At 51.2% G+C, this 27,564-nt stretch overlaps 1 protein-coding gene across 3 annotated transcripts in view; it reads left to right on the top strand.

Moving 5' to 3' along the window:
* The first annotated feature begins 243 nt into the window (after positions 1 to 243).
* Scube3 (signal peptide, CUB domain and EGF like domain containing 3) overlaps positions 244 to 27,564 on the top strand; it is a 35,932-nt gene continuing 8,611 nt past the window's right edge. The window contains exons 1-17 of one of the 3 annotated variants that reach the window (XM_046464478.2): positions 245 to 868; positions 11,631 to 11,753; positions 13,022 to 13,147; positions 15,719 to 15,853; positions 16,776 to 16,901; positions 17,080 to 17,196; positions 19,455 to 19,502; positions 21,750 to 21,866; positions 23,596 to 23,718; positions 24,175 to 24,291; positions 24,929 to 25,054; positions 25,336 to 25,452; positions 25,595 to 25,699; positions 25,972 to 26,088; positions 26,407 to 26,565; positions 26,785 to 27,000; positions 27,318 to 27,479. In XM_046464478.2, the coding sequence (XP_046320434.1) occupies positions 784 to 868; positions 11,631 to 11,753; positions 13,022 to 13,147; positions 15,719 to 15,853; positions 16,776 to 16,901; positions 17,080 to 17,196; positions 19,455 to 19,502; positions 21,750 to 21,866; positions 23,596 to 23,718; positions 24,175 to 24,291; positions 24,929 to 25,054; positions 25,336 to 25,452; positions 25,595 to 25,699; positions 25,972 to 26,088; positions 26,407 to 26,565; positions 26,785 to 27,000; positions 27,318 to 27,479 (2,119 nt within the window). In that variant the 5' untranslated portion in view covers positions 245 to 783. Of the gene's footprint in view, positions 869 to 11,630; positions 11,754 to 13,021; positions 13,148 to 15,718; positions 15,854 to 16,775; positions 16,902 to 17,079; positions 17,197 to 19,454; positions 19,503 to 21,749; positions 21,867 to 23,595; positions 23,719 to 24,174; positions 24,292 to 24,928; positions 25,055 to 25,335; positions 25,453 to 25,594; positions 25,700 to 25,971; positions 26,089 to 26,406; positions 26,566 to 26,784; positions 27,001 to 27,317; positions 27,480 to 27,564 lie in introns of all 3 variants that reach the window. The other 2 variants (XM_046464482.2, XM_046464480.2) reach the window with 2 other exon arrangements.

Raw genomic sequence — 27,564 nt, 5'->3', positions numbered from 1 at the left:
CTCCCTGCTCCCGGGGAAGCCGTCTCCATGGAGACCGGGCCCGCTCCCCCAGCGCCGGATTGTAAATTCCTGCAGGCAGCGGCCCGGCAGCCTGGGGAGGGGGCCGCCGCGCCCGGGCGCGCAGGGGGAGCGGCCGCCGCGCCGAGGCCCCATTTGAAAGAAAAAAGGGCACGAAAAAGGAGGTGGTGGAGGAGGAGGAGGAGGGGGAGGAGGAAGAAAACGAAAAGGAGCTAGGAGAGGAGGAGAAAGAGGAGGAGGAGGAGAAAGGCGAAGAAAAAGAGACGGAGCCTGAGAGACGGAGAAAGAGCGAGAGAGGAAGAAAGAGAGGCAGAAAGGGCGTGTTTCTGGCTCTGCGTTTCCCCTCCCCTTTCTCAGGTCCCTTGCTCGGGCTCTGCGCGCTCTCCGGCTGCAGCTCCCTCCGGGCGAAGCTGGGAATTGGGTGGGATTATACGCAGCAGTCCCGCCGCCGCCGCTAGCAGAGTCCGGCTGAATTGAAGAGGGCGGGGGTTCACCTCCGTCAGCTGCGCCGAGCGCCCCTCGCCTGGTCCCTCGCCGCCTCGCTCGCCTCGCTCGCCTCGACGTCGGGCCGGGAGAAGCCGGCAGCTTCGGGAGCCTCCCGCCGAGGGCGCCGCGGTCCGCGCCCCACGCCCGCAGCCCCGGCCCGGCCTCGGCGGGGCGCCGCTCCCCTCCCCCTCCGGCGCACAGGGGGCCCCCGCCGGCTTCCGCCCTCCCGGGGCTGCGAGACCAGCCCCAGCGGACCCGCTGCCCGGAGAAGCTCCAGCCATGGGCTCGGGGCGCGTGCCCGGGCTCTGCCTGCTAGTCCTACTGGTCCATGCCCGCGCCGCCCAGCACAGCAAAGCTGCGCAAGGTAAGGAAGGAGGGGCGCGCGGCCGCGGGACTGCGGGGGCAGCGGGGCCCGAGGGCTAGGGCAAGATTGGCGAGGGGCAGGGCAGGTGCTGGGAAGCGGGCTGCTGTCAGGACCGGGCTCTGTGCTCCCCAACTCCCCGGCTGGGGACCGGACCTCTGGGCGCCGCGTCCCGGGGAGGGGGGAACGCTGGAGGAGCCAGGGGCAGAGAGGATGAGAGAGAAGTTTGGTGGGTGGGGGGGGGGGCGGCGGCGGGCAGAAGTGACCACGCACCTCAGCATTCTGACCAGACTTCACTGCCACGCTCTAGCATCTTCGAAGGACTTCTCGTCCTCCAAAGTCAGAATCTTCTCTCAAACATTGCCAGAAACTTAAGCTGTGGCCTGGAGAGACTGAGGGAATGAAAACTTTTCAGCCAAGTCATAGAATTCTTCCCCACATCCCCAGCCGTCATGCAAAGTCAGACAGAAATTTCGAAGTTGCTGTCTTCTCAGTGGAAAAATGTTAAATAAAAAGGGGATCCTTCATAGAAAAACCAACTCGTCCCTCACTGGATGGTAGGGGGCTAAAGAGAAGAAAATTTTTGTGACTAGCTTCTGGCAAGAATGTTGCGTTTCTGCCTTTTGGGGGGAAATCTCTTTCGTCTTGCATGGCTTTCATTTCTTATCATAATATTTATTTATTAAGGCCCAGGGTTTCCAATTCCATTTAAATCCAGGTCAGAATTGCATTAAAATAACAAAGTAAAATTCCAGGCTGGGGAGCTCTGACAGATCCCTCTAGGAATTAAAGAAAGTGACTGGGAGGCCCTCCCGCCCCCGTCCCTGACCCTGAGCTCATCGACTGGCCAGTCCAAGGCTGTGCTGGCAGAAACCAGGCTGGTGTTCCACAGTTCTCCGAGGACAGCCTCCCCTCCCCCTTAACCTCTTGCTGCACTCCTCCCCCTATGGTGTCCTCACCCTAAAGAGATTTATACCCACAAAAAGAAAATTCCTCCTGGCAAGGTTTTGCCTAGGAGCTTATGATTCTACCTATTGTCCCAGGGGCTCCTAAAGCCAGCCAGGGTAAGGAGGTGGCTGGGCCACGAGGGAGGTTGAACTTGGGAGTTGGGGAAGCCTGAGTGTCTGGCAGTTAGGTCACTGTGTCCTGGGGCCTGAGCATTTGATTTCTAAGCTTCTCTGGACTAGATGGGCTCCCGCTCTGTGTAATATCTATATCACCCTTCTCTCCCCAAAACACTGCCTCTTCAACCAACCCCTGCCCTGTCCAGTCTGTCCTTTAATAGAGCCAAACACTAGAGACCCTCAGTTGTCAAATACCAGACCCCACCCCAACTCCATTCTAACCCCAAACTGCCTCTTCTCCAGTCCTAGTTCCAGAAAGCCCACCACTACCAACACCCAGCCTGGGAGCAGCCCCTCTCCTTACTGTGGATTTGCTTGTGTTTTCATAAACAAAGCTGGCTTTTGTAGTGCGTGCTGACTTACTCATAACATGGAATTAGCTAGGGAGTTTAGTCTGAAGGAAGGAACAGATTTCATGCAGTAATCTAAAGACAAGATAAGGGCCTCTTTCAAGTTGGAGCCAGTGTCTGTAGTGGCCTAATTGGTAGGGTGGGGGTCTGGGTGCAAAAGGAGAAGCAGTGCATCAAAGGAGTCCCAGGAGCAGATGGAGACCCCTAAAAGGGACAGGTGCCACGAAGCCAAGACTCTCAAGCCTGAGCTCAGCCCATCTTCCAGGGAGATCAGTCTGTGTTCCAGAGACAGAGTCAGAATCCCTCCAAGGCACTCCAGGGCTCCCTTTTTCATTGGACATCCTTCTGGGTGCTGGGGGACATGCAGCTGAGTGAAGACTCTACCCTCAAGAACCTTCTGGACTAAGTTTTGGTCACTGCTTATCTCACTTGGGCCACACATGCTTTGACTGGCTGTAGTTTGCCTGTCTGCCTGCCTTTCCTTCCTTCCTTCCTTCTCCTGAGACTAGCTTGGCATAGAATGGAAGCCTCTCATTGACCCTGCTATTCAGGAAATCTATAAACCCCCTCTGCCAGAGGTTTGCTGAATTAGAGAGATGCCTCTGGATCCAAATTTGTAGGCTGATGCTTCAGGAAGAGCAGTTGCGTTGGATCAGAGCAGTCTTACAGTCTTATCCCAGACAAGAGTGCTGTGGGCTTCAAAGGTGCCTTCCTTGCCCCTGAGCATATCTCCCAGCTATCATCAGTGCTAGAAAGCACGCCTTTGGCGCCAGGTGCTTTTAAACGAAGCTCTAAAAGATCTTCAAAATACACATACCCTTGGCAAGTCTCCTGCACAATTACTGTGTCTCCAGGGATCTATCTGTCTCTGTCTCTTTTCATCTGAGATCCCTACAGTGGGGAAAGCCAAAGTCATGTGAGGAATGGGGTGGAGAATGGAATCAAGAAAGTGAGCCCTAAGTGTAAAGGTGAGAGATGTGTGTGTGTGTGTGTGTGTGACCACGATCACCCACATGGGACAGAGCTGGGTTGTGACTAGTTACTAAGTGTGAACGCTAATGTTTTAGCACCTGTGAGAACTGGGTCTGGATGATTGGGCGGGTCAGCTGGTGGGAGTAGGAGAGAGTGAGCAGGAGGGTACATGGTTTTGAGTGTTTTCAAGTGCCTGTCTGTGTGTCTTAAAGTAGACAGACTGGATAACCAAGATAATTGTTAACTTAGAAGCATTAATTTGCTTTGCTTTTTTGAGGGGTTGGGGGGTGGCCGCCTTGGTTAAAAAGACCTAATCCTTGCACAGGGCTCAGGTTACAGCTGAATGAAAAGGTCTCACGGCCTTCAGGGAAACTTGTCCCCAGGGTGGGCTCTGGGGGAGCCAGCGAGGCCCTTCAGTTTACCTGGTAGTTTTCTCCTCTTGTTCGGGATAGAATTTTGATAAAGCCTCATATTTAGACTTTTTAAGTAACACCATCCATCCCGGGACTGAGAGCGTTCATCTGGCCGTGAACAGTGTCTCTCTGTCTCCATGCACCTCTCCGGGTCCCTGTCTGGGTGTATGTGTCTCCCTCTTTCTTCCCCCCACCCCTCTCTTCCTCTTTAATGTGGCTGTTTCCTCTCCTCCCCGCTTCCCTCGGCTCCTGTGGCCAGCTCTTACAGTGAGGGGACTGTTCCTCCTAGCCCCTCCCTCCAAAATATGAAATGAAAACCATAACCGTGTCAGCGGGCGAGGGTGGCTCCATGGGCAGCTGGCTCCTGCCTGTGCTCTGTCCAGGCCATACTGGAGACAGAAAGATACCCCCCTACTCTTGGAGCCTGATCTTTAATCAGTTCCTCTTAAACCTGCCCCTACCCCCTTTTCTCCAGAAGGGTGGCAAAGTGGGGTGGGCTGCTTAGAAATTCCTTAGGAATGCCCTCTCTTCTTTCAGTGATATATCCCAGGGTGGGGAGAGCCGGGGGTGGGGAGCACAGACTCTTTCCCTGTTGTCCACCCCTCACCTTTCATTGCCTTGAGTCTCTGAGGGTGGAATGAGAGAGGAGGGACTGAGGTCAGAATCCCTGCAGGTAGAGCAAGAAGAATGGCATCAGCAATCCGCAGTGAGATTGTTTTCTGGAATCTGAGGGCATGAGTGAGAACCGGTTTGAGATGTGAGCAGCCAGGACCTGTTGTAAAAGGAGCCAGCCTGGGTGTGAGTTTGAGAATGTGAGGTGTGCTTTCACTGGGGTGTGTGAATGTGCATGTGCATGACTCAGAATGTGTGTGTGAGCGTGTGTGTGTGTGTGTGCACGCGCGTGTGTGTCCGGAGCTCTGGTGAGAGGAAAAAGGAAGTGGGGCAATGTGTGTTTTGTTTTAGTTGGAGAAGTAAAGAAGTGGAATGGCTTGGTCCAGTGCCTTGAACTGAGTGGAGGGGGTGTCGGGGGAAAGGGGTATGGATGGCTTCAGACCCTCTTGAGAAGATGGAGGCAGGAGCTTGCTGCCTGAATCCACGGTCCCCACATGTCCGGGTGTGGACCTCCTTTAACGTCCCATACCCCTAGCACATGACCACTTATAAGAAAGAGTCCCTGTCAGGGCTGGAAACTGTGGAGCTGCTCTGAGGCTGGCAGTGCCCGCAAGAGGCCCAGACCTGGGGACAGCTTCTTCAGGTTCAGTTAGAAGACAGGAGTCTGGAGCTGGAGGAGCTGCTAGGCCTCGCGGGGAGAAGTGAAGCAGCAGCCAACCCAGGGATGTCGGGAGGATAGGCAAGCTATTCACCTGGACCAGGAGGACATGGGCTCCCTTCTGTGTCTTCAGACTGGCCACTTCCTTCCTCCTGTGCCCATGCAATGCCAGCTTCAGGTGGCACCAGGAGGGTGGGGATTATGATGCCAGTGGGTTTGGACAAACGCAGAATCTAAAAATTGGGGCCTCTGAGGAGATCATTAAAATTCTCTTCTTTACTTTTAAAATCAGTTGGGTTCCTTGCACCTCTGAAATTCTGCATATCTCGTTGAAGTCTTTCCTGATGAAGTCAGAAGATGCTGTCAGGCCTCAGTCGGGCAGCTGGGCCTCCCCTGATTGCTCACCAAATACCAGACCTTGTTCCAGGACCCTGGGCTACTTCTGCCTTCCTGAGTCTAGGTCACTTGGCTCTTTTCTTCCCCTACCCATTTCCTGGGACCCCATTTGCCTGAAATTTCTTCGTACGTCTTTAAGTGGGTATTTACCTCTGATACAGCCCTTGAAGAACATTTGTGTGTGTATGTGTGTGCACTCAAAAAGGTGGCAAATGAAGCTGAAAGGTCTGTGTGGTGGGACCTGAGTCCTCTCAGGGCTGGACCCCAGGGCCCCAGGCTTGGTCCCACACCACGTCATTCCTTGCTCCAAGACTGGTCCTATGCATTCCGCTCTAGCCTAGATCTCTGGTTCAGATCAAGATCCTGCGTTGAAGTGACAATTGGATGCTGAAATGTGACTGCACAAGTGGAATGACACCTCCTAAACAAGGCACTGGAGCCCTTCTTCTTACCTACAGTTTCCCCCAGAACTGTTACCATAGCCCTAGAGAACTGTGGCGTTTCAGTTTCAGAGCCCCCTGCCAAGGTTGTCCAGGCCTGGTCACTGATGGTGACAAGTAAGGAACAACCTGGGCCAGAGCTGCTAGGCTGAAGGACTGTGCAGGATAAGGAAGCAGACCTGAGGAATCCCTGATGAGGGTGGAGCATCAGGATATGTGGGCATTAGCGGGAGGCTGCACGGAGGGGGGCGCTTAGAGGGTAGACCCTGGGGAGCAGGTTTACAGAGAGGACGTTTTTACAAGTTTCTAATTATATTTATTTGGAGTTTTCCTCTGGCGGTTTGAAGCTGTTAACAGCAGGAACCTGTATCCCTGATGTTTGTTTTTGTTTCTGACCAGCTGCTTGGCCCCAGTGAGTGAATCAGGGCAGGCAACACCTGCCCACTGTGCGCACCGCCCACCCCTTCCTTATTGCAACTGTGTCTGCCCCTCCCTGCCCACTGACCCGCCTTTTGCTCCTCTTCTGGGGTTCCCATGCCCTAAGCCTTGGAGCATCCTCACAGGACAGCTGCTTTGCTGTCAGGATCACCAGGGTTAGGTGTTGGCAGCCTGCTTCCTGCTGAGTTAAGTGCTGAGTTGGGTTGGGTGAGGCACAACAATAACTGAGACATGGATGCCTTCCTCAGGTACTTCTGGAAGACAGTGGGTAGCAGTGGAGCCAGAATCAAAAGACTGGGGTCTTGGTTCCATGTGGGCCAGCTGCTTGTTGCTTCCCAACATAATCTCCTGGGCTTCAGTGTCCATTTGTTTCATAAGAGATGCCCACAGCTTCCCCAGATGACGTGTGACCAGCTGGAGATCCTATCATTCATTGTCCCTAGGCTCTTATGGCCACAGCATTCACCAGATGGATGCCTTTAAGGGAATACTGTCCCTTGTTGAGTTTTCTGCCTCCCTTTTCTTCTCTTTCCTATTTGTTTCCTTGCTTTCTTTTTTAAAAAATATTTTGGTTATAGTTGGACACAATAGCTTTATTTTACTTATTTATTCTTATGTGGTGCTGAGGATCGAACCCAGGGCCTCGCACGTGCTAGGTGAGCGCTCTACTGCTGAGCCACCACCCCAGCCCCATCCTTGCTTTTTTTTTCTTTTTTGGTACTGGGTATCAAACCCAGGGGTGCTTTACCACTGAGCTACATCCCCACACATTTTTATTTTTTATTTTGAGACAGGATCTCATTAAGTTGCTTAGGGCCTTACTAATTTGCTGAGGATGGCCTCATACTTGCAATCCTCCTGCCTCAGCCTCCCGAGTGTCTGAGATTACAAACGTGCCACTGTGCCCAGCCCTAGATCCTTTTTCTTAAGATTAACTTCCTGAGATTGCCTCCTTCACCCAAAACACTGTGGGGTCAAAGGAGAGTAAAGAAACAAAATTTCTTTGAGGTATCTCAGAGCAGAGGGAATGCCACAGATATGGATCTTATCCACATACCCACCCCCATGTTTAACAGACGTTGATGAAGTGCTGGGAATGTATCATTAGTTTTCTTGGCTCACTGCTGAATCTCCCTACCTGGCCCAGTGCTTGGCATGTTGCAGGTGCTCCCTAACTATTGGTTGAATGCAGATGTTCAACTCTATTCTAGCTGCAGCATGGATTTCAAAGATTCAGAAGCCGTGGCCTCAAGGAATGTAGTTCAATGCAAAGCCAGCAATATGTAATCAGGACACCAGGGAGAAAGCTGGAAAGAAGGAATAGTAACAGCAAACTATTATTGAACACTTATTGTATGCCCATATTGTGAGGTTAAATACTTGAAGTGTGTTACCTCATTTGCTGCTCTTGGCAGCCCTATGGGAGGTACTACGATGATGATTATTATTCCCATTTACAGAGGAGGGAACACTAAGTTCAGAGGCACAGACACAAGTTGAGCTGGCTTTTGAACTGACACAGTGTCACTCCAGAACCCCTTCTCTTAACCACTCTTTCATGTTGGTACCCCAAAGTCTTTTCCCAACTTAAGTTTAGTTATATTACCTGAGTTGGGAAAAAAAAAAGGATCAACAGTAGCCCCAAGCTCACCCTGGAAGTCTTGATTTTGTAGGTCTAGGGAGCACCTGGACACTCACATTTTTTCAAAGGTCCCCAGGGATTCCAGTTTGCAGCTAGGGTTGAGAACCACTGGTCTAAACCAATCCGTGCCCAGTGGCATCAGCTGGTTGACTAGCTATTAAACACCTGTGCCCTGAGAGAACAGGCTAAGATGAGACTGCCCATGAATGCCCCAGGGATCCCTGAAAGGACAAATTCAGGGTCAGCAGGTGTGGTGGGACGGAGCTCTGGAAGAAGGAACCGGCAAAAGGAGGAGATGCTTAGTGGGATTTAGGGCTTTGCTTCACAGCTCTGCCTAGGCCTGTTGTGCTTCAAAGCATTCCAATCACACCATTAAAGTGTCCCTTCCTCAAACCAAATAAAAAATAAAGTGTCCCTTCTTCAGCGGGTGCCTAGTCAAGTGAGGAAAGTGGAACCTGTTGCGATGATGAGCTTCAAAGTATTAGCAGAACAACTGAGGAGTGTTGCCAATGAATGGAGGGAAGCCGGATACCCCAGGACTAGGACTCCCAGGAGCAGGGCTCACCAGGAGGAGCTTGGGGAAGACAACTTTGAGCTAGAATTGGAAAGTTGAGGGCAGTGTGTGTGGAAGGCGAAAGACAGAGGTGCATCTCAATGTGTCAAGAATGAGATGTGTGAAATGTGTGGGGGTGGGAGAAAGTTTAGGGGTTGTGGAGGGAATGGGGCAGGAGTAAAGTCTTCTAGAACAGACTCTGCCGGAGAGGTGTTAGCGTTATGAGCAGGGAGATGAAGGAGAAGGGTTAAGATGGCCAGAAAAGCCCACCATTGGAAGGGTCTGAAGGCTGTGCCGGGAGGCATGGGTTTGCTGTGTCCTGCTTCCTGGCCCCCTCCAGTGCAGGTAAGCCCTGAACAGGAGGCAAAGAAGAACCAGAGAGCAGGCCCTACTGAGCCACTAGCTGATACAGACAGGCATGTCTGAGATGGCCACAGAGGAGGGGTTTCCAGTCCCCATGTCTCTGAGCTAGGTCAAAGGTAGCCCTTATTCAGAACCCCTAGGACAGGGCTGTGCAATAGAACTTTCTGCAGCGTTAGAAAGGTTTCAAATTAGTGCTGTCACGATGGGAGCCACTGGCCACATGTGGCTATTGAGCGGTTGGCTTGTGGCTAGTGCACCTGAGGAGCTGAATTTTAAATTAACTTAAATTCATAAGACACAGGGGCACACATCTGTAATCCCAGGGCCTCAAGAGACTGGGGCAGGAGGATCACAAGTTTAAGGCCATTGTGGGCAACTTAGGCCCTAGGCAACTTAGTGAGACCTTTTCTCAAAATAAAAAGTAAAAAGGGCTGGGATGTGGCTCAGTGGTAAAGCGTCCCTGGGTTCAATCCCCAGCACCAAAAGAACAAACAAAGAAATTTATATAGCCACGTGTGGCTAGTGGCTGTCACAGTGGACAGCACAGTCCTCTAGCATCTGTTGTCTGAACCAGTGACTTCATGCTTTCCATCTCAGGCTTCTTATATCAGGACCCTCCTGTTACCAGACACTTTATTAAGCACTTTACCCAAACTATTCTCATTAACTGCTCACAATCTCTCCCAAGGAGGTATCATCCTCTCCATTTTAAAGGGGAGACCAAACTAAAACTAAGAAAGGCCTCGCTGGAGAGTGGTAGAGCTGGATTTTAATCTGGGACGGACTGGCCCTGGTGCTTAGGATCTTTCTGTGAGAGTACATTTCTTGGTTCTGTTGTGTCTTCAGCAGTTGGACAAACTGATTCTCCACACAACCGCTTGCCATCTGCAGGGTCCTTCTTTTACGCACTTAAGAACTCTCCTCCATTCTTCCACTTTGGGATGACTTCCAAGGGTGGCTGACAGGTGGACACCATGACTGCAGAGCCCAGTTGAGGTTGGGAGTAAGTCCACACTTGTTGGACAAGTTCCAGCATGTAGATCTCTGGGCAGGGTGAATGGCCGCAGGGGAGTAGAAGAGAACTGAAGGGCAGAGTGCAGTGCTGAAGAGAAGCCCACAGGATTTGAGGCAGGGTGTTTTTGGGTGCTCTTCCATATTTCATTTCTCTCCTTAGCCCCAGGATACTTCAGACCTGCCCCATAAGTACTTTGTGAAGCGTGAGAGCAGAGGGCAAATAACCAAAGTTAGAATTTTTGGTTATTTATAAATTAGAGAGGTTACTGATATACCCGTCCATTCATTCAATAAAAATATATCAAGCACCTTAAGGATTTTGATTCAGTAGATCTATGATAAGACCTGAAAGTCTGCATTTTAACGAAACCCAGTCAATTTTACAGCCCATGGATCACATCTGGAAGTCAGACTACATTGGTTTCAAATCCCACCTCTTTTAGTGGCAGATTGCTATTTCTCGATTATCTTCTATTTCCTAGTTCACAGGTAGAAATAATCTCTTCCATCTTCGATCTTCCATGTAACATAGGTTCTTCACCCTAGCTGCATGTTAGAATCTCTAGGGGCTTGGGCTTCTCCTAGGGGATGCACACTGATGTTCAGCCAGCATCGAGAACTCCCTCGTCTGTCTCTAATGCTCCTGGCATCTACCCCATCCTTCCTCTTGTTACTGTGTCCTTTTGGCTGATCTGAGTCACCTGTGAGCTTCCACAGCCCTCAGTATGTTTACTTTCACAAGCTCAACAAAGCACTTTCAACAGGATGAAACATTCTCCCCTATTTCAGTTTGGCTTTGTAGGCATCATGATATTGCCCTGGAAGTTAGAATCTTTTGCTCATAGGCTCTTTCCTAGGTACTCTCTTAACCATCCTCATTTAAAAATTTTTTTTTTTTTAGTTGTTGATGGACCTTTATTTAATTAATTGATATACAGAGTGCCAAGGATCAAACCCTGTGCCTCACACACATGCTAGGCAAGCGCTCTACCACTGAGCCACAATCCCAGCCCACACCATCCTCATTTTTGCCAGACCTGGAATGGCCTCTTCCTTTAGGAAGCTCTGTGTGTCATGCCTATTGTTAGAAGACTTGGAGAACTAACAGTAGTGGGATGTGTGGGCCTGCCTGGGTCAGTTGGAGAGCCAAGAGTGCTGCCCTTACCAGGGCAGCTTCAGGTTCCTGGTGCAGCCCTGCCAGTTCCTGGTTCATCTGCTGTTGGCCATACAGGGGCCAAGCAGAATCTCCTGGGGTGGGCTTTCCTTCCTGTCATGGTGGGCAAGTGGGATCCGGCCTGGTCTAAAGCAGAGTTGTGAGGCAGAGGAGTATCCCTCAGATGCCCCATCTCTCTTTCTTCCTCCTCTAATTGCTAGTGACCACTGGACACTGCCACCTTCCTAGAGACCACTGTCCCCATGCCTTTATCTTCCCCCTTACCCTAAACCTGCTCCTAAAAAAAAGGTGCTAACTCAAACTAGGTTATTTCTAATTGTGCTAAATACATTTAGCCAGTCTAAAGGTTTTTTATTTGTTTTTAAATAAGAGCATTTCAAATGACAGAATTCAGCTGTCACTGTGGATTAGGTATTTTTTTAGGGCAGTAGGGTTTCTTTCTGAATTCCTGAAATTAGAGTCTTCCCTGTCTGAAATCATAGGGATGTGGGAAAACACATGTGCAGGGGCACTGGTTCTGTCTTAGAGGGGTTTTACCCTTGGGAAACCCACCTTCAAGACACACCTTGAGAGGCACTGGCAGAGGGTCTCATGTGCCCCACTTTGCCCCTGCCAGATGTGGATGAGTGTGTGGAAGGGACAGACAACTGCCACATCGACGCTATCTGCCAGAACACCCCGCGGTCCTACAAGTGCATCTGCAAGTCTGGCTACACAGGGGACGGCAAGCACTGCAAAGGTGAGACATGGATCAGAGAAGGGGGACCTGTGGGAGAAGAAACCAGTGCCATTGCCCTCAGCTGGCCACATTGCATTACCCCCAGGCCTGAAATCCCCACTGGCCAAAGGTGGGTGGCTGCATCTTCCCAGAGGAGGCACGGTGTTCTAATTTGCACCAAGACACTAGGTGGACTAGCTAAGCCTCCAGTGGGAATAGTTCACAGTCACTTAACTGATTGGGACTGTGGTTCCCTGGAGCTGGAATCTCCACCTTTAGACTCTTACACCAGACCCACAAAGAGTGGAAACAACAGTGTACCCCCGGGAAATTTATGCTGCAAACAGATCTTCTCCATAATTAAAGCAATGCAAATTGAAGTAGCCTTGGGATATTATTTAAATTTACAACCTTCAGTATAGGTGAGCCTTGAAAGGACAAGGAACATTTGTTAATTCCTGCTGGCATTATAAATTGAAAAGTACAGTGGTCTCTCAATATCTGTGGGAGAATGGTTCTAGGACTCCCACAAGGTTACCAAAATTTTAAGGTGTTCCTGTCCCTTATATCAAATGGCATGGTATTCGCTTGTAACCTATATAATACTCCTGGATACTTTTAGATCATCGCTAGTTTACTTATACTATTTAATGCAATGTTACTGCTATGTAGATAGCATTTCTGTTGTCTTATTTAGCACACAGTAACAAGAAAAACCTCTACATACTTAGTACAGATGTAGCTTTTTTCTTTAAATATTTTTTCGATCCATGTTTCATTGAATCTATGGACATAGGACCCATGAACACAAAAGGCTGACAGTAATTTTGTTATACCTAACAGGACTCTTAAATGGTATTTATACCTCTTGACTCAGGGATTTTGTTCTTCGGGGTTTGTCAAAGAAAATTTAAATAAAATAATATATAGGTGAAGATGTTATTTGATGCATTATTTATGATGGTATAATAAATGAAAAAAAAGTGCCTAATAATTGAGAAAAATGATTAAGACGTTATGATGCAGCAACACAATTGAATATTCTGTAACCATATACAGTAGTGATTAGAAAGATGGGAAGGAGACATGTGAAATGCTTATGCCTTAGGTTGAGATGAAATTAGCAAAATGGTTTGCAGGCTATGAATGTAACGATGTAAACACAGACATACAAGAGAAGGTTATATTTAAAAAAAAAAAAAAAAAAAACAACCACAAGACTGAGCCCAGGGATGGTTAGTGGGGACACTCAGATGGGTTCAGCTGTCTCAGCTTCTCCTTTCCTACAGACGTGGATGAGTGCGAGCGAGAGGACAATGCAGGCTGTGTGCATGACTGTGTCAACATCCCTGGTAACTACAGATGCACCTGCTATGATGGATTCCACCTGGCACACGATGGACACAACTGTCTGGGTGAGCAAGGGAGTGGGTAAGAGGGATGTCTTTTTAGGGAAAAGCCTTTCTCATGCAAGGAGGAGAAAAGTAACCAAAAAGAGCTGCATTCCTCCAAAAGAACAAGGCCAGCCTCCCCTTCGGAACTAACTGGTCACCAAAGATAAAATAGTCCTGCTCTGACTGGTTGAAGAACGTCAGAGGAGACACTGCTGGAAAATGCTCTCAGGCAAGGTCGAGGAGATGAAAAGAGTGGATTTGGGTAAAGCAGTGGGTAACGCAGGCGAAAGATCTTATCTTACTACCTGTGGGGACTTGGGCAAATGATCTAGGCTCCAGGAATCTCAACTTCGTCATCTCTAAAGGTTGCCAGGAGGATCATCACAACAGTACATGTGTAAAGAGCCCTGTACAATCCTTAGCACATAGCACATAGCAGATACTCAGTAAACAGGAAGAATGTCACTGCTGATGAGAAGGACAATGCAGTGCTGGGTGCGTCTGGTTTTCTCCCAGCTCTTCCTGTACTCTGCAGTCTCACCCTGTCCTCACTGCTGAGACCTCCATCTGACCTGATCTCCTTGTTCAGGAGCAGGATCAGAGAGAGAATCTCTAGGGAACTGAACTCCAATTCTGTCCCTGTCATTTCAAAAAGTTACTGGGACCAAGTTAAGATTCTTTCCCAAATAAAACTCTGAAGACGAGAGCATAAAAGAATTTGAGATCTGAACCCAGGGGTCTTCTCCCAAATTCTCTCTCTCTGGTGCCAAGTCAGAAACAGGGCACTGGAAGCATAGAGGAGCAGGAAGAGAAGAGAAGCAAGAAGATTGGTGCCCAGAAAAGCAGTCTGACCTGGGCCCCTCCAACTGATCCAACAGATGGATGTCGAGGTCCTGGGCCTGGGGAGCCTCTGCACTATGGAGCTGTCTCAGCCAGCATAGCCACCCTCACACCCAGGCTCTGGATGTCTCCTCCCACCCAGGCTCCAGACACAGGGCGCTGGGGAGTCCTTCTCCAACCAGATCCCCTCTCCTCTAACTTCATCTCTCAGGAAAGGGCCTCCTTTCTCCTCTGCCCAATCACCCTGAGGAACTTCTTTGGGACTCCTTTGAGAAAGGAAGCTGTGACATTTAGGGAGGACAGGGAGGCACCTACCGGACTGTGAACATCAGCTTCTGAGTGCTCTGCTCCCTTTAACCTTTCTAAGCCCCTGATTCTTACCAAGTCTCATTTCCTTATAGGTATTTTGGGGGGAACCAACCAGAGGGACAAGAGAGTGAGTAGGTATGGAGAGAGTTAGAGGAGCAAAGGTCTATTTAAGATTATATAAGTTACAACTCTACCTTTGACTCTTAGGGAAACTCGGGAAAGATGTCCATGTCCTAGGCCTCAGTTTCCCCAAAGAGAAATAGAACTTGGCTAAAGTAACAAAGCCACAGGTTGGAATAGAAGGGAGCACACAGCACAGAATGTAGGATGGGGCAAGATCAGGAAGAGAGGGATGGGATGTAGCAAGAGATGGGACAGAAACAGGGACAAAGCAAAGCAAAGTATACCTCCTTAGCTTTTCCAACAGGTACATCGCTCAGACAAGAGCCAGCTGGATCTGAGTCCCTCTGTCCTTGGCCAGAAGGAGAAGGGAGGATTTCAGGGCCCAGGGAGAGAGAATTGGAAGGACAGATGACATCCTCAGGAGCTCAGATTCTAGCTGCTCTATTTGGCACCCAATCTCCCTGATGTTTCCTGGACCAAGGCAAACTAAGAAGGGCTGTGGAGTTGGGAGGCAGTAGCTAGCATAGACATGGAGTCACGGTGTTGAAGTGGGTGCCCCAGGAAGAGCCTGGATCTAGGACCATGGGTGGGGATTTGGGGGTGAGAGCCTACTGTTCCCCTTCCACCATCTAGGGTGCGGCCTGGCGGCTCTCCCCCACCATCCTTCCCTGCCAAACTGCCAGACTTTTGTTTTGTTAAACCAAAATAGGAGAAAGGCTAAGGAATATGGCAGCAAGCCCAGGCATGGAGGAGGGGAGAAAGGACGGGGCTGTGGCATGTCCACATAAATGATCCCCACCCCACAAGGAGTTGAGGCTCAGCCGCCTTTCCCCACTCTGTCCCTCCAACCTCAGCACCATGGCCGTAGCTCTTTCTGAACACAGAGCTATTTCCAGGTTCCCCAATTCTATGGCTGCTCCTCATGACCAGCTACTACCTCTGGTTACCTCTCCCTGACCAATGTGACCAGACTTCATCCTTTATCACTGTTCCTCTTGCTCTGGCTCCTTCCCCGCCCTCAGACCCAGTTTCCGTAGTGAAGGTGAGGGAGCCTAGTCTGGGCCTCAGTGAGCCCGGGTCAGTTCCTCCCACCCCACACATTCCCTTAGTTCCTTCCAGCTCTGTCCTCTTAGAGAGGTTCTTCACACTCTGGAACATAAGCTGTCAAGGGGGTGAGAATTGTCTGGCCCAAGGCTGGGCGAATTGAGAGGGTGGGATTGGGTTCCTAAGACTGTGCTCAATCCTTGGTGCTGAAGTCCAGGGGCACACCCAGACCCTGGCTTGCATTCCGTGGCCCCACTGATTACCTTTCTTGCCTAGATGTGGATGAGTGTGCTGAGGGCAATGGTGGTTGTCAGCAGAGCTGTGTCAACATGATGGGCAGCTATGAGTGTCACTGCCGAGAAGGCTTCTTCCTCAGCGACAACCAGCACACCTGCATCCAGCGACCAGAAGGTCAGCCCATGCCTGACCCAGGAGGGCCAACCTCTGCCCACCCTCTGGGTCTGTCTACCCTCCCTTCTCAACTCTGCCAGCTCCTTCTTCTTTGTCCCTCAACTCGGTCATACCCAAGGGCTCCATGGACAGATACTGTATTAGAGAAAAATTCTGGGGGAATTAATTTGGGGCTGGCATCAGTATGAGATTGAGGCTATTTTGGGGTCAGCTTAGGATCAGACCTGAGGTGGTTGTTATTTCTAACTGTAGGCATTCAGGTTTCTCTAAGCTGCTACTCATGTATAAGGGCCTCACCAAAGCCTCTTCCTTGGCCTGGACTGAGAGGGGCAACACAGAGTGGGATATATGTTGTCTACTTCTGTGGCTCATTTCCCACTGGTCTGGGATAGCCTGAGGGCACGAACCATGTCTGATTCATCTTTGTATCCCATACTGCCCTGCATGTAGTAGGATATTAATAAATGTTTGTGGCATAGTAATTTTCTCTACCAGTTACTTCCCATTCACATTTTAGATCTGATTATTATTTATCTTCTTCCCAGTTTTAATGTAAGCCCTTTTGAGGGAAAAGATCTTATCTTAGTTTTTCTAGGTGCTTCTTAAATCCCCTGAGTCTCTGGCACCATGCCAGACAACTGTTAGACACTGTTTTGGCTGTTTGAAAGACAAGGTGATCACATAGGTGTCTCTGGGGTGGCTTTCAATAGCTTTCACACATTATTCAGAGCGGCTCGGCTCTGCTCCTTAGCATCAGGGCTCTGTGGGCAGGACAGGAGGCTCAGGAGTAGAGGCGGTCCTTTCTGTGTTGCAACGTCAGGGGAACCCTCCTAATCTCCTAGCCCCCAAGGCTCCTTTCAGTTCCATCCTGTCTAGACATCCAAGGGTACAGAGCATTCACCCCTTTCCTCTTCCTTTTTAGAAGGAATGAACTGCATGAACAAGAACCATGGCTGTGCCCACATTTGCCGGGAGACCCCCAAGGGGGGTATCGCCTGTGAATGCCGCCCTGGCTTTGAGCTCACCAAGAACCAGCGGGACTGTAAATGTAAGATGATTAGGATGGGGGTGGGGGGAAGAGGAAACCAAAAGAGGAGGGTGTGCGGCCTCATCAGCAGGGAATATGGGAGAGAGAAATTGAAAAGGGGACAGGTTCCCGTGTTGTGGAGAACTGTGGTACCCAGAGAGAAGCAAGCTGATGGGTGTCCTTCCCTCTTTGTGCACAGTGACATGCAACTATGGTAATGGTGGCTGCCAGCACACATGCGATGACACAGAGCAGGGTCCCCGGTGCGGCTGCCATGTCAAGTTTGTGCTCCATACCGACGGGAAGACATGCATCGGTGGGTGAGGCCAGGGGAGGAACAGTCTACTGTGATGGGGGGTGTGGGAGCCCGTGGGAACCAGAGAGTGGGGGAGTAGAGTGGACACAGAGTGACTGGGGAGGGAATGAAGGCCAGCAATGCCAGGTCTAGTGAGGGAACAACTCAGTGAAGGGCTCATGTGATCCTCTCCCCTTCCTAACCCACTGGTTCCACCACCCTCCCCGGAGCCTCATTACCCCCTTCCTCCCAGATAAAGTATCGCCAAACTGGGACTCCTTAGCAGAGGTGCTTGTTGGCCCAGGATATGATAGAGAAAGGAGAGGAAATGGGGAATCCGCTGATTAGGCCTAACCAGAGGGCCTGTTGGAAGCGTGGTGAGATGGAGCTATCAAAGCCTCCCAGCCCTGGGCTGACTAATGGGGTTTCCTAGCGCAGGTGTCTTCTTCCTCTTTATCCTTTGTCTCCTCACTCCTGCAAATACCCTCTCTGCTCCCCTCGCCGACTGCCTCACTCTGTTTTCCTTCTCTTCTGGTTTCCAACATCACCCCTCTCAGCTCTGCCTGTAGCCCTCCCACTCCTTACCCAGTTGGGCCTTCAATCTCTCTCGCCCTGCTTTGAGGGTTTTTTTGTTTGTTTGTTTTTTTGGTTGTAGTTGGACACAATACCTTTGTTTTATTTATTTATCTTTATGTGGTGCTAAGGATCGAACCCAGGGCCTCGCACACGCTAGGCGAGCGCTCTACTGCGGAGCCACAACCCTAGCCCTGATTTGAGGGTTTTTTGTTTGTTTGTGATGCTGGAGATCAAGCCCAGGGCCTAGTGCATGTCTAGACAAGTACTTTACTGCTGAGCTGTACCCTGTCCCTCAGGGCCCTTTTAATGCCTGAATCTCTTTTCCTGAACTCCCAGGCCCTACTTTATGTATCTCCAGGTACCTAGATGAACTTAGTTCCTTAAAATTAACTCTTAATCCCCCTACACTTTAGTGTTGACAAGATGACAGGAGAGGTGTTCACTTGGAGAAGTGCCAGATGATAGGGAAGCGCTTTGGCTGGGTCCCGAGCCAGGCAGGGGTGAGCTCGCTCTGTGGGCATAGGGTGTTTATGGGGGGCTGTGCATTGGTGGGCTACAGCAGCAGGCTGGGGAGGGGAGATGTGAACACAACTCTGCTGTGTGAAGTTATGTATGTCAGAGATGTGACATTCAGCTTAAGAACCAGATTTTCCCCCACCCCACTCCAGACACCTGTCCTCTTCACAGGGGAGCAGATGGTCCTCACAGGGTTCCCTCAGGCATCTGCAGCAGAGACTTGCACGCACAGTCCTAAAGTGCTTCTGTAATTGAAAACTCTCCTGTCACATGTTTCCCTCTCAATCAACTCTCCAAAATCCCTAAAACATGTTTAGGTATCAATGTTGTGTTTTCTGGCCTGTTCTAGCTCCTTATGTATTCTCCTCCCATAGGTCTAATTCTTCTATTTTCTAAACCTTCCACCACCCCTGGATACATCCACAAATCCCCACATCCCCAGAGTCTCCCAAAAGAAACTGCATGCAGTTCCTAAAGAAAAGATATGGGTCAGAGTTCAGGGCCCCTGCATATGAATTCTGGATCTCTCTCTGTTTCTTTCACTTCAGATAGTCCTGGACATGGCTGCTTTTGAAAATACCCTTATTAAGCTTGAGCTCCTCTCTAATCCAAGATCCACTCCACCATCTGGGCCATGGCCAAGTGAAACAGAAGAGAGCAAACGAAGCTGTTCTAGGGTTTTCAGTTGTGTTCTTTCCTAGTCCCTCTTCCTCTGCTCCACTAGAACTTATTTACCTTGCCCGGTATCTCATGTTTCTAACCAACCTTCGTAGGAGGAAATGTCATTGTCTGGGGCCATCAGGATATTCAGCTTTGATGGGGAGACTGAGAGGGCAGCCAAGTTGAGCAGAAAGGCTGGGAACCCTTTGGGATTTGGGGTTTCTCTCTAAGATTTGATGCTGCATGCCAGCTTTGCCTTTGGCATGCCACGTGGTGTTGGGCCCACAGTTGCCCCTATTTGAGACTCAGTGTCTCAGTTTTCTAGTCATTTGGTGGGAGCGTGGCTTCGTTGAGGATCCCAGGCAGGACAAGGCTGAGAACTGAGGCTGTCATAGGGGGGCCTCAGAGCTCGCCATCCAGGGCCAGAGTTTTGGGCTTATAGGGTGGAGGAGTGGGTGGGAAGGGGTCTGGGGCCCACTGTGGCTCCTGCCCCGCCATCTAAACAGCTTTTTTACAATGTCAAACAGGGGAAAGGCGGCTAGAGCAGCACATCCCCGCTCAGGCCGTTTCTAATGGTAAATATGTCTGCTCTCTCCGCTTGCTCTCACTGGCTTGCTAGGGGAAGGGCTAACCCGCTGGGGCTCCCACTAACTGCATGTCCATTGAGCCCAGTCTAACTGGGCCCCAGCTGTCAGCAGTTTCCCTGGCAGCCTGGGTCCTGGGCCTGTCAGGTGACAGGAAACCCCAATCCTTAAGAACTGGCCCAGGAAGCTTCACGTTGGTCTTGTCTTCCTCTGTTTCTGTCACTCTCCTTCTCTCCTTCTTCTTGAGTTCCTTGCCCCCCCGTCCGTCATCTTCTAACAACACCACACCTCCTTCCCAGCCATCTGCCTGCCTCCCTCTCACTATGGAAAGAGCTATCCAGATCCATTTTACCCATCATGTCCACCATGCCCCTTGAGATAGGGGTGGTAGGATTAGATGCCATCTGCTTCTTGGGGCATCTGTCTTGGGTTCTTAGCCCCTGGTTTAAAGTCCCAGCATTACTCACTATTGTCTGCTCCATAAGGTTAAGAGCCTGGCATCAGAGTTCAATCAGAGTGAGTCTGAATACTGGCTCTGCCACTTTCCAGCTCTGTGACCTCAGGCAAGCTGCCTTCCTTCCTCTCTGATCCTCAGTTCACTGCTCTGTAAAATAAGAGAATAGCGGTGATCAAGATGGTGTGTGTGTACGGCATCTAGTAAGCACTGGGTGCAGAGTAAGCACAGGTAATTTGTGGTTTTGTGACCTGGAGAGCCACAGATAAGGCTACACCATACTGCTCTGAGCAATGCCATCCTGTGGAGGTAGACAGCCCTCTTGGTCTAGTCTGGGATGGACATCGTACAGCTCTGCTGCCCCCATTCTGGATCCTTCAGTGGTCCCCCCTCCCTGATAGTGGGCCACTATGCCAAGAGCACTCTTGGAAAGAAGGCTGAGCTTGGAGTCGGAACTCAAGTTTCCTCCAGGTTCCTTGAGGGAATGACACAGAGGAGATCCCATTGTGCTGCTCCTGGTCATAGGCATTTGCAGGACCAAGACATGGCCATGGACCCACAGATAGAGGCTGGCTTCTCCTGGAGCCCTGGCCTTGCTGTTCTTGTTGGTGACAGGGTGGGGCCCAAATGTTTGGAGTCAGATTCAAGAAGGTAGCAGCACTGCCCTGTGCTTTTCTTATGAGTCCCCAATTCTGCGAACCACTCTCCTCTCTCCTAGAAGAGGCCTTGGGATTCTCTAATGGGAGAACTGTAGGCACCTAGAGGATGGCTCCACACACCCCCTCAGTCCCTGGCTCAGGCTTTTGACTATTAGAACTGATGGTTTTTCCTTGGACTCACCTGACTTTCCCAAACTGCTGTTTAAACCTGTTTTTCTCCTGCACTGAATTCAGAAAAAAAGGAAGAGTGCCCCATCCACACTCCCACAGCCTCTCAGCAAAGGGAAAGCTCACCAGCCAGGAGCAAGCAATGCAAGACACTTAGTGGAATAGGGGTAGGGTTTTGTCCAGCTCTGAGGTTTTCTTATTCTTTCACCTCCCTTTTCACATCCTTTCTTCTCTGAGGTCTTTTTCTCCTTTTGTCCCCTATCCTCTCCTGCACATTATTTCCCCATTAGGAAAGTAAAACCACCCCAGAATAGCCAGTGATGTCCATCTGGAGCTAAAAGGAGGGCTTGGGAGGAGGTGAAGGCAAATGGCCCAGTATGTGCTGTCTCCTTGGAAGCTGGGCTGTCCTGAAACTGGGTCTTTTTCTTAAGACAGCTGGGTGGGGAGCAAGAGGAGGTGAATTGATGGGCACCCCTTAACTGTCTTAGGAATCTCACACTCACTCTTCGCAGTCCAGCTATAGTAAGATTGTCCACCATGACCCCCGCCCCACCACTAAGAGATGGTTCAGAGGGAAGAGAAGGAGATTCCTGTCCATCCCTTCTGTTCCCTGGTGGCTAGAACCACCCCCTGCTTAGCTCCCATCCCTCCTGCCCCCCTCCTTCACCCCTCAGCACATTCCTGCCTGACAGCTCTGGCTTGTACCTGCCTCACTGCTGTCCACCTTGTTTCAATCAAGTAGGGGGCAGGGAAGTGGACTGCTTGGCTGCACTTGAGGGGCTGGGGGTTGGGAGTGATGGGAGGAAGGGGGCTGGAGCCTCCACCGGGTGCTCCTGCTAAAGCGCAGGGTTGGGGGGCAGCCAAGGCTTACCCTCTGGCCTCTGAGCTCTCCACTATCCTGAGTTTGGGACTCTAGGCCAATAATCCCATTACTACCCCTACCTCCCTCCTAAACAGAGACCTGTGCTGTCAACAACGGAGGCTGCGACAGTAAGTGCCACGATGCTGCGACTGGTGTCCACTGCAGCTGTCCTGTGGGCTTCATGCTGCAGCCAGATAGGAAGACCTGCAAAGGTAAGGGCTACGAGAGGACGAGAGGCACGGAAACCTTTGGTAAGGGGCTGAGGTTGGTGCCAGAGAAGCTATTATGGGACATACCCGCCCCTCCTCCTCAATGTCCTTCTTATAAGGAACCCAGGACAAAGCTAAAGGTTGTGTCCTGTCCACATTTCCCACCTCAGCTCCAGGGGCATAAAAGTGCAGCCAGTTCCTCAATGCCCTCCGCCTCTGCCCCCATTATTGCCTGCTCCCATCCCCAGCCTGTGGGTCCCAGCTATTCACATTTGTCCCTGGGCTGGAAGGACATTTGAGACCTGTGCATGAGATCACAGGTGTATTCATAATCTTAACCCACATCCTCGGACCTTCTCAGGGGGCTCCAGGGAGGTGATCTGGGCCCTTAGAAAGGCTGTACTGGCCAAGGGAGAAGAGGTCAGCAGCTAGGCGCACGGATGCCTGGCTACTGTGATGGGATCCTTGCTCTGCCCCTCCAAGTGCTGTGATCCTGGGCAGGTCACTTCATGGTACTGTGCCTCAGTTTCCCCATATACTCTCCTCATAGATGTGTTTTGAGGATTAAATGAGTTATTTTATACAAATGGAGCTTGGAATATGGCAAGAACTTTATGTAGCTGTCATTACAGTATGATTTCCTACAATGTCCATTCTGCTTCCCCTTCTTTTAATTAGCCAGGCCTGGGGAAGGATATAGGAGCGGGAGGAGAAAAAGGGAAGGCAGCCATATTGAAAATAATCATTCATCAGGTCTGTGTCCCCTAGTCACACGGAGTCGCACTGGAAGGAGTACTGGGATCCTTCTTTGTGTCTTTTGGCCCAACAGCTGTGAGAGGAGGGGGGTGGGCTGGGGCAGCAGGTCAGCCAGCCAGAGTTGAGAGGTTTCCTGCTGGGAAGGACTGTTGACAGGTATGCTGAGAGTGAAGTGGAAGGCTGCCCTCCCTGCCCCCTCCCCCGCAAGGAGGGGTGGGTAGCCTGGGTCCTGTCTGCCACCAGCTTGGGGAACTTGACCTCAGGAAGGAAGCTGCTCACCCACCCCCCTTTCCCTCTCTAGTGCTGAAAGCTGCCTCAGGCCTGAGTCTCTCCAGACCTCTCTCAGTCCAGCCCCCTGCCTGGCCCCCACCCTCCCCCATCAACTACCAGCCTTACTGGCTCTCCTGAAAGTCCTCCCCGCCTGGCCTCTTTCCCAGCTCCTCCTCCCCAAAGGCTGTTCCTTTCTAGTGAGTCCTTTTTGACTCTGCACCTCTCCTTGGTCCCACTCACTGCTCTTGACGGTGCCCTTGTGACAGGGCTGGAGGACAGGAATGGCATAACCCTACCCACCAGCCTTCTTGGGAACATCTTCAGGGGCATGGGTTAGTCTGTTGGTCAAATGCCCACCTGCTCCAGGCAGTTCCCTTGATTGCCTGATTCTGGATACCAGACTCAGTCCCAGAAGAGAGGATGTTACTAAGAGCCTCAGATCCCCTGAATAAGGAGGACACAGGAGGGTGATCCAAGTCAAAAGGGGCAGGCCTAGGGACCTCCTTGATTTTCCTTGTCTCTGTGAGGAAGGGATCTTGTCTCCTTGTTCCCAGCCTTCAACATAGTCTTAAAAAAAAAAAAATTATTTATGTGATGCCAAGGATCAAAGCTAGTGCCTCATGCATGCTAGGCAGGTGCTGTACCACTGAGCTACAACCCCGGCCCTCAACATTGTCATTTGTTCTATTTTGCCTTGCTTCCCCAGACATAGACGAGTGTCGTTTAAACAACGGGGGCTGTGACCACATCTGCCGCAACACAGTAGGCAGCTTCGAATGCAGCTGCAAGAAGGGCTATAAGCTTCTCATCAATGAGAGGAACTGCCAGGGTGAGCAGACTTGGGCCAAGGTGAAAACCACAGGAGAGGTTCATAGGGTGGGAGAAGCTCAACAGACATTGCAGAGTCTCTGTATCATGCTACAAATTGGCAAATCATACCCCTCCTTTTGGTGGACCAGCTTCTTAGTGGAATGCACAGTTGGTGAGGAGTGAGGGATAGATTTCACCCCAGTTCATGTCCTTGGTTGAGTATGACCTGCATAACCACTCATGGGCCCTGATCCATGGGCACCAGACTTAAGAGTTCTAGACTCCAAGGTCTCCAAGTAGAAGGGACATCCAAGAGGATGGGTCAGCAGCACTCAGTCACTGCTCTATGGCCAGGCCACAAGTAGACTGTTTCAACTCAAGGGGGAGAGCCAAGGTCCCTCACTTGGGTCCTGTACCTGAGCCAGTGTCATGTGCCCCAAGACAGATTCAGTAGATTATATCCTTGCTTTTCCAGATATAGACGAATGCTCCTTTGATCGAACCTGTGACCACATGTGTGTCAATACACCAGGAAGCTTCCAGTGTCTCTGTCACCGTGGCTACCTGCTATATGGTGTCACCCACTGTGGAGGTAAGCCAGCAAGCTTGCATCCCGCTCCCACTCTTTCCTTTCTTGCCTTTTCACCCTCCAATTAAGTGACTGAGGCTCTGCACTGGCTTGTGGCTCATGGGCAGCCTGGGTGCATGTGCCATGTCTGCATCCACTGTGATGAAATGGGAGAAATTAAGACAACTTCTGAAGGTCAGCAGGGAGGTGGGGCATCAGAGAATAGCATCCTCCCTCCCATTTCCATCACCGTTTCTGGACCTCCACCCTCAGCTTCAAAACAACAGCCTCACTGGTAGGTAGGAGTGGAAGGAAGCCTTTAAAAAGCTGGTCAACTTCGCCCCTTCTTTATGGTTCCTTTAGGGACAGAGATAGGGGAGGAGGATTGAGCTCTCCTCAGGTCAGACAACTCTTAAAACATTCTTTTTATTTTAAGAACATTTAACATGATATCTATCCTCTTATATTTTTTAAAATGCCTACTAAACAGTATTGTTCATGATAGGCATACTGTTGTATTACTATGTCGCTCTCTAGAATTTGCTCATCTTGCGAAACTCAAGGAACCCCCAGGCCCTCTCCAAAGCCCTCACTCACTGCCCACACCCTAGCTCCTACTCCGCCCCCACCTTATTTGTCTGCCTTCCTACTCTTCCCGCAGACGTGGATGAATGCAGCATCAACGGGGGAGGCTGCCGATTTGGCTGCATCAACACTCCTGGCAGTTACCAGTGTACCTGTCCAGCAGGCCAGGGCCGACTACACTGGAATGGCAAGGATTGCACAGGTGCGCAGCGCCCTCTTCTGGCTGGAGTTGGCATTGCAGTTTCGGGGAAGAGTTGAGGTCTTTTAACAGAGCACCTGGCTGGGAAGGCGTGAAGGGGAAGAGGGTGGAGAATGTAACCCTCTGAGTTAGACATGAATTTCTGGTAAATACTGCCTTCATCAATCTCCACGGACACAGCAGCGTTCTGCACGTAGCTGATTCCCTTCTTCCACATCAGACAGTTAAGGGAGAGGGTGGGAGAGGAATGCACCTGTCTCCTCAGGCCTCTCTCCCCTTCCTAGAGCCAGTGAAGTGTCAGGGCAGTTCTGGGGCCTCAAAAGCCATGCTCAGCTGCAACCGATCTGGCAAGAAGGACACCTGTGCCCTGACCTGTCCCTCCCGGGCCCGGTTTTTGCCAGGTATATGGGAGGGAGGTACTGGAGGGCTGGAGGTGGGGAGAGAAAAGGTTGGCCTTCCAGCAGCTCTTCTGCTCCCCTGGGATTCTTCCAACCAGAGGGGTCTTGGGGGAAGATCAGAATGGTGATGGGCCCCTTCTCTCAGAGTCCGAGAATGGCTTCACAGTGAGCTGTGGTACCCCCAGTCCTAAGGCTGCGCCAGCCCGAGCTGGCCACCCTGGAAACAGCACCAACTCCAACCACTGTCATGGTGAGCACCAGCCCGGAAGCCCTGTTCCCCTCCCCTCCTGTATCAACCCTTTACTTCTCTTCATTACTTTCTCCTGAGTCTCCTTCTTGGCTTTGTCATTGTCTAGCCCTGCTGCCTCACTCCTTCTGTCCCTAACAACTGATCCCCATATTGCTTTCACAATCCTACTCTAGACAAGTCCCCTGTTTGGTGTCCAGCTCTGTAACACCCTCCACAGCAGCCCTCACCCCGGGGGACCCCTATGCTGTACTGAGCTTCTGCCATCCCTCTAGAGGCTGCAGTGCTGTCGGTTAAGCAGCGGGCCTCCTTCAAGATCAAAGACGCCAAATGCCGTTTGCACCTGCGAAACAAAGGCAAAATGGAGGAGCCTGGCAGAATCCTGGGGCCAGGTCTGGACTGGGGACCTCACCTCAATGGGCTTTCTAGCCACCACTCTCCCCACCCCTCCTCTCCTCTGCTTAGTGAGATTTCTTCCAGAAAACCACCAGCACCCTGAACTCTGGACAGAGCAGGGGAAAAAACAATTGTAGGCATAAGACCTATGGAAGTCCCAGGCTATTCCCCTCCGCCAACTAACTAGTATCCTAGACTAAGAGTTGTAGTTACTGGTACCATCTGTCTGGGTTGGGGTAGAGGTGAGAACTGGGAGGGAGAATTTTCCCTGTCCCCAGAGGGCACCTCTGGAGTTGACAAGACTTCTCCCCCAGGTGGTGCCCCCTGCTCTGACTGCCAGGTCACCTTCATTCACCTCAAGTGTGACTCCTCTCGGAAGGGCAAGGGTCGGCGGGCCCGGACCCCCCCAGGCAAGGAGGTCACCCGGCTCACCCTAGAACTGGAAGCAGAGGTCAGAGCTGAAGAAACTACAGGTGGGACTGGGAACACTGTTATGGGCAGGGCAGAGGTGGGGAAACCACAGGTCTCACCAGCCAAAGGAAGGGACCAGCCTGTACTAGGGGCAGAACCCGTGTAATGACAAGTCCAGAACTAGTCCCCAAACCTTGCCCTCCTACCTCCAGCCTGTTCTCCCCGGCCCTCCTGTTTATGCCATTCTCTCTTGCTCTCCAACTCGCACCATCCACCGCCAGCTGGCTGCGGGCTGCCTTGCCTTCGACAGCGGATAGAAAGGCGATTGAAAGGATCCCTGAAGATGCTCAGAAAGTCCATCAACCAGGACCGCTTCCTGCTGCGCCTAGCGGGCCTCGACTATGAACTAGCCCACAAGCCAGGCCCGGTATCGGGGGAGCGAGCAGAGCTGGTGGAGGTCTGCAGGCCTGGGCAGCATCGTGCTGGGACCAAGTGTGGTAAGGGAACTTGCTGGGGAGCACGGGAGTGGGGCAGGCCCAGCTTTACAGCCTCAGGTACATTTCTCAAATTATGAGGCAGCTAAGACCCTCCTGCCCACCGTCCTCCCTTCCCCAGTCTCAGGCTAAAATCTAGGACACCAGGCAGGGCCAGCAACTCTCCTGCACACGGATTTGACCTCTCCAGCTCTCTAAGGATTCTGTTTATTACTTAGCAAAGAGATTCTCCTCAAATCTGGGGGAGCGGGAAAGGGAATCCTAGGCCTGGGGGGTGGGAAATGGAGGGTGGGGGGCTAGCACGGCCGACTCTCCCTCAGTCAGCTGCCCGCAGGGAACGTATTACCACGGCCAGACGGAGCAGTGTGTGCCATGCCCAGCGGGCACCTTCCAGGAGAGAGAAGGGCAGCTCTCTTGCGACCTTTGCCCTGGCAGTGATGCCCACGGGCCTCTTGGAGCCACCAACATCACCACGTGTGCAGGTGCCAGGGGAACAAACAATGTAGATTGGGCTAGGGTGGGCACTGGGATGCCCATGGGCATGGGATTTCCCAAAGGGCAGGCCCA

The sequence above is a fragment of the Marmota monax genome, unplaced genomic scaffold (assembly GCF_021218885.2).
Source record: "Marmota monax isolate L192 unplaced genomic scaffold, Marmota_monax_Labrador192_F-V1.1 WCK01_AAM20220418_F8-fsc00211, whole genome shotgun sequence".
Lineage (NCBI taxonomy): Eukaryota > Metazoa > Chordata > Mammalia > Rodentia > Sciuridae > Marmota > Marmota monax.
Note: the sequence above shows the minus strand (reverse complement) of the source record. Positions and strands in the feature narration are given on the sequence as shown.